Source organism: Mus musculus, chromosome 14 (assembly GCF_000001635.26).
Source record: "Mus musculus strain C57BL/6J chromosome 14, GRCm38.p6 C57BL/6J".
Classification (NCBI taxonomy): domain Eukaryota; kingdom Metazoa; phylum Chordata; class Mammalia; order Rodentia; family Muridae; genus Mus; species Mus musculus.
In genome coordinates, this window is record NC_000080.6 from 70,576,445 (window position 1) to 70,582,444 (window position 6,000).

Genomic DNA, 6,000 nt, shown 5'->3' on the forward strand with positions numbered 1-6,000 from the left:
AGTCCCGGAGGGCTGAGATCGCCTGCCAGTCAAGTCTACAGAGCACAGATGTGGTTTTGTGGTGCTGGGAATTGAACTCAGGGCCTTGTGTATGCTAGGTAAATACTCTACCGCTGAGCTATACTCCCCAGTTTCACGGTGTGTGTGTTCTTGTATGTGCAGGTGTGCTCTATGGACTATGGCTTTGAGACCCTACCTGGAGAACAGGTGGGCTGCCTGGTGACGGTGTTCAGATAGTGCATGGCTTCTCCCAAGCTCTCTTGGCTTCTCAACAAGTATGGAAAAGGAGGGCTGTTACAGACCTACTGTACAGATGAGGACATTGAGGCCACCCAGGGCACAGAGCACGTCAGTCAGCAGAGGCTGGATGTCTGGCTTTTAAACTCCAGAGCTTTGTCAGTACCATCAAGCCACTGTCCCCCAAAGGAGGTACACAGAGCCAGCAGTGGGGGAGGAAAGGGAAGTCTGGGATGGGGTGAGGAGCCCAGACTTGGCCTGCTTTGTGGATTCCTCTCAGCTGGCCCTGCCTTCCTGTCCTGAGTGGAGGTTAAAGAAGCTCAGAGGAAGAAAGGTCAGGCTGGGAGAGAAGCAGGAGCTGGCCAAAACAACCCACACCCTGTTCCTCATGACCAGGCCCTGGACGCTGGGTAGGAGGGCACCACCCCTGCCCTCTAAAGATGGAGTCTGTTTCAGAAGCCTGGGAAAAGCATTGGGCACAGGATCGGATGCAGGCTACAGTGCTGACTTCAATCTCCCTTTCATTCATCCCCCCCCCCCTTAGCTTCTTCTCATCCCCAGCCTTGTCCCACCTTGACCACCTGTCCCATCCCTCCTCTGAGGCTTGTCAATCACGTTCCCCATCCCCCACCCCACCCCCAAACCAATCCTTTAGCCTCGGACTCTTAAAATGCCCTGTGTCCATCGACCTAGACAGATCAGAATTTCTAACGCAACGTTATGTGCCTGAGCCATACCACATTCAGAGCATTTTAACGAAGTCAGAAAGTTATTTGGGGCCTATTCGTCGTGAGCACTTCTGTGGTTCGTTTATGATAAAAGCTGGACAGTGGGAGCGAACGGCGGAGTCTGGGCTTCCGTAATGTCATCGGACGAGTGACGCCATCGACCCTGGTCACAGTGGTGTTCATCACCCTACAGGCAGGATGACATCACCGTCGGAACCCGCGCGGACAAGTGCGTGCTGGGTGAATTAGCTAATCGCTAGGGAGAGTGTGAAGTGAGGCTGAAACCCAGGAGAGGAGGGGGCAGAGGGAGGATCCCGGCGCCCCGCCCTCCCGATAACCGCTGCGAGCTGGCCAATCCGGGCAGGCCGCAGTGACGCGCAGCCTATCAGCGACCAGGTCTCTCCCGGAGGTTCCGTGTTAGTCTTGGCCCTCAAGTCAGGGGAGGGGGCGAGGGCGCCGCGGCCCACCGCAGCTCAGGTCCCGGCCGCTTGCCTCCGGGGGTCTGGCAGGTCCCGGCTTGCCACCTCCCCGGAGACTTGATGGCCACGGAGGGCCTGGCAGGGGCGCTTGCCACCGTGCTGGGGGGAAAGGGGTTGCTGGTGCAGAGCTGTGACTCGGAGCCGGCTGGGAAGCCGCTGTTTCCCGTGCGGCTGCGGAAGAATGTCTGCTACGTGGTGCTGGCCGTGTTCCTCAACGAGCAGGTGAGCGTCCGACCGGCCGCTGGCCTTCGGCTGGTCTCGGGAGCGTGCCGCCTGCCCTGATCTGAACAGGCGAGCCAACGGCCGCTGCCTGTATGTGGCGCTTCCCAATGTTGCAAAGCACTCTCAACACTAGCAGCTGAGCTGAGATCGTCCTTCTGTAGACTCTATAATATGGAAGGAGAAGCCGAGGTCCCGGGGCGGTTTATCTCATCCACTAGACCTCGCCCCCCACCAGGAGAGGCCTGTAATATGCCCCCTTCCTTTCCAGGAGTCTAGACTCTCCCGGCGCCTCGGGAGAGTAATGGGGAGCTTACATGCAGGCCTCCGATCCTGTGAGAGTTCTTTTTAGTGATCACTTCTGCACAAGTCAGCGTTATAAAATCCTGGCCAAGAAGGGGTAGGTTGGTATAGGGGTGGAGCTAAGTTTCAAAGCCTCAGACCCTAGATTGAGGACTTGACACAGGCGGTTTGTAAGTCCCATGGGAACAAGAGCAAGACAGTGGCATAAATGAGTCAGTATAGGAGTGGTGGCAACCTTCAGGAGGAAGCCTCCTAGAGCAACGCCCAAGGTCCTCAGCCCCTTTCTACAACAGAAGTCCCTCTGGGTTTGAGTTACAGCAAAGCGGAGACAGCCACTGCTTTCAGCCATATCAGGGCCTGACTCCTGAGGATCCAGCATCCTAAAGGTGTCTGTCTACCAAGAAGGGAGCTTTGGGCTGCCATCCAGGTAGGGGCTACTCTTCTGAAGCCCCCAGACTGGCTGGGTAGGAGTGAAGATTGTCTCACTTCCCTCCCTCCCAGGATGAGGTGTTGATGATACAGGAGGCCAAGAGGGAATGCCGGGGGACATGGTACCTCCCTGCAGGAAGAATGGAACCAGGAGAAACCATCGTGGAGGCCATGCAGCGGGAGGTGAAGGAGGAGGCAGGGCTGCTCTGTGAGCCAGTGACACTGCTGTCCGTGGAGGAGAGGGGCGCCTCCTGGATCCGCTTTGTGTTCCTCGCTCGACCAACAGGTATCCCCCACCTAGTGACATTTCTCACGGTCCCTCATCCATAGCCAGCCATACTGTGGGCTTCTGCTTATGGCCATTGACCTACTACGGGCTAAGAGCTTTTGGGGGTCTCTCTCTCTCTGGAGTGTTGGGGTGGCCATTTACTCTCTCAGGCTCAACCCTTCTCATACTGGCCCTCTTCCCACCCCACCCCCCAAATCTCTCCTAGGCGGAGTTCTCAAGACTTCCAAAGATGCTGATTCTGAGTCCCTCCAGGCCGGCTGGTACCCACGGGTCTCCCTGCCCACACCGCTTAGAGCCCATGATGTTCTGCACCTGGTAGAGCTAGGCGCCAAATTCTGCCAACAAGCCATGCACCCTCTCATTCTGCCTCAAGAGCTCCCCTGCAGTGTGGTCTGCCAACGGCTGGTGACCACCTTCACAACAGTCCAGTCGGTGTGGGTGTTGGTGGGCACGGTGGGGACACCTCACTTGCCCATCACTGCCTGTGGCTTTACCCCTATGGAACAAAGGGGCGGCATCAAGGTGGCCATCTTGAGGCTCCTACAGGAGTGTCTGACTCTGCACAGTTTGGCAGTGGAGACCAAGGGGTTGCTTGGGTTGCAACACCTAGGCAGAGACCATGTGGATGGTGTCTGCCTGAATGTGCTGGTGACCGTGGCTTTTCGGAACCCAGGAATCCAAGACGAGCCCCCAAAGATTCGGGGTGAAAACTACTTTTGGTGGAAGGTATTAGAGGAAGATTTACAAAAACTGCTTCTGTACAGACTCCAGGAATCTTCTGTGATCCCCCTGAGCAGATAGAGAGATTCCAGCAGGGACCAAAAGCTGAGCTGCCCCCTCCCTCTGAGGCAGAGAAAAGGCTGGCAGTCAGGGATCTCATTGCACATTTTGAGGGGGCAGGGACCACACATTGAGCCCAAAGGGAGGGTGTCTTGAATCCACTTTTCAAGGGCTCAGTTCTGAGGGCACACAGTACTTGTCTTTTAAGTTGGTGAGGAACTTTTTGAACCCTAAATGGCACCATCTTTGTCCACTTTGGAAAAGGCTGCATGTCAATCCTTCCAACCCCATAGGAATGTAGAGAGGGATGGGACATGGGGGACGCATCCCTCAGGGCAGAGTCCTCATTGCTGAGTAAAAAGGTATTGCTTAACCTGCCTGCTTGCCTAAATGTCTGTGTGGGGAGGATATGGGGCACTGTCCCACCCACAGTCACCCAGGTCTTTCCTCACCGTGTACACACTGATGCTATGCAGGGATGTAAGGATCCTGAGGCAGACATCGATGCTCGCTGAAGCCTCGACCCACCCAGGCTCTTTTTAGTGTTCCTGTCCTGTCAGGGCGGGCGTGGGACTTTGAAGTGACCACACCCCTAATAAAAGCACAGCTCAGACCTGTCCAGGTGTTGAACGGTTCGGTCTGGTGAAACTGCCTAGGGAACAAGAAAGAGCTGAGGATGACACGTTGGCCTCTGCCAGTCTTTTTCTCTTTGAGCTTCCTGGGCTCTGACCTGTTCCGTGTGCTCTCGGACCTGGCTTTTTGGTTTTTGTTCATGTCCCTGTCCTCAGTTCATGTCGCCCAGGCAGACTGTGAACTCTTATAATGTAGCTGGTGATGACCTTGACTCATCCAGATTCTGCAGAAGTCAAGCCCTTTTATCAATGGGTTACACTCCCAGGCCAGCACAGGATTCTGTTTTCTTGAGATAGACTCTGCCCACATAGACCAGGCTGACCTCAATCAAGTTTGTTGTGATCTTCCTGCCTCCAATTCTTGAGTCCTGGGAATACAGATGTGCTCCAGCATGCTGCTGCTTATCATTAGCATCATTATTATTATCTGATGAAAGCTTCGGAGCTGGCGAGGTGGCTCCGCTCAGCAGTTAAGAGCATATGCGGCTGGCTCATGCTGAGGACCTGAGTTTGGTTTCCAGTCCTTGCACCAAGTGGCTCACAACCACCTCCAGCTTCAGGCTTTCTGAAACCCTCTCTAGCCTCTGAGGGCACTCACTCAATGTGTACATCTCCTATGCAGACATACATAATTAAAAATAGAAATGAAAATGAAAATCAAAAGCAGTTGGAGCAAAGGAAATGTATCCCATGTTGCTAATCATCACATTAGATTTCTGATTCTGAGCAAGGAGACGCACTTCCTAGCATTGCTTTTCACAGAGGACAGTAGCTTGAGGAGCCAGAAAAACTCCTTGATCCTTTTCCTAGTGCCCCAGGCCTCTTTGGTAACCATCTTGTCTGGTCTCTAGAAAGAGGAATCCTCCTTAGACTCCCTGAGGACATAGTTTCCAAATGATAAACCAAAGCGAGGTATGATGGCACACACCTTTTATCCCAGCATTCGGGAGGCAGAGGCAGGAGGATCTCTAGGAATCTATATAGCAAGTTCCAGGACAGCCAGTACTACATAGTGAGGCCCTATTTCAAAAACTAGAACAAAATAAATGAAGTCTTTTCTATTTTATTTTTGGAGTGCTGTGGGTTGAACCCAGGGGCTCACACATTTTGGGTTAAGCAGGCTACCTAATGGTCTCACTGAAAACCAAAACCTTTTATTCAGGTCAGGACTCCTCCAGTTCCCCCACACACAGAGAAGGGCAGTGACATTCACTGCCACCATTTAGCCTGGTGGCTTTTGATCCTGAGTACACATCACTGTCACCCAGACAGTTCTCAGTTCTGTCCACCCACTAGGGTGACTAAGCTGCTGAAACCAGCTGGGAGCTGGCGTGTGTGTGTGTGTGTGTGTGTGTGTGTGTGTGTGTGTGTCTGTCCAAGCGCATGAGCAGGCACATGCATGCACATAAGCAAGAGAAGGAGGGTGTCGGGAGCCCTGTTCTATTGCTTTCTACTTTATTCCCGTGAGACAGGGTCTGGTCTATCACTGAACCTGGAGCTAGACTGGCACACTGCAAGCTCCAGTGATCCTCCTGTCTCCTTTACCCATGGCTCTAGGACGTCAGATGTGTACGCAGCCACACCTTGGCTTCTTACCTGGGTGATGGGAATACAGAGAAACCCATGGCTCTGTTGGCACTTTCACCCCCTGAGCCATCTCCCCAGCTGGGCACCAGTATCTCAGAAAGAAGCCTAGATTATTCTTAAAAGGTCTTTTTAGATTTCTGTTTATGTGTGTGTGTGTGCACACTCAAGTGCAGGCCCTCAGAGGCATCAGATCCCCTGGAGCTGGCGCTTTGGGCAGTTGAAGGCTTCCTTACATTGGTGCTGGGAAGCAAACTTAGGTCCTCTGCAGTAAGTGTGTTACTCACTAAGCTGCCTCTCCAAGTGGTTCTAGTAGGCAC

At 53.6% G+C, this 6,000-nt stretch overlaps 1 protein-coding gene across 3 annotated transcripts in view; it reads left to right on the forward strand.

Annotated features, from left to right (window-relative positions):
- Positions 1-1,379: 1,379 nt before the first annotated feature.
- The window catches only part of Nudt18 (nudix (nucleoside diphosphate linked moiety X)-type motif 18), a 4,865-nt gene continuing 244 nt past the window's right edge, over positions 1,380-6,000 (forward strand). Inside the window, exons 1-3 of one of the 3 annotated variants that reach the window (NM_153136.5) lie at positions 1,380-1,666; positions 2,468-2,681; positions 2,890-6,000. The exon at positions 2,890-6,000 is cut by the window's right edge and continues 244 nt beyond it. In NM_153136.5, the coding sequence (NP_694776.2) occupies positions 1,505-1,666; positions 2,468-2,681; positions 2,890-3,485 (972 nt within the window). In that variant the 5' untranslated portion in view covers positions 1,380-1,504 and the 3' untranslated portion in view covers positions 3,486-6,000. Of the gene's footprint in view, positions 2,064-2,467; positions 2,682-2,889 lie in introns of all 3 variants that reach the window. The other 2 variants (NM_001360475.1, NM_001360474.1) reach the window with 2 other exon arrangements.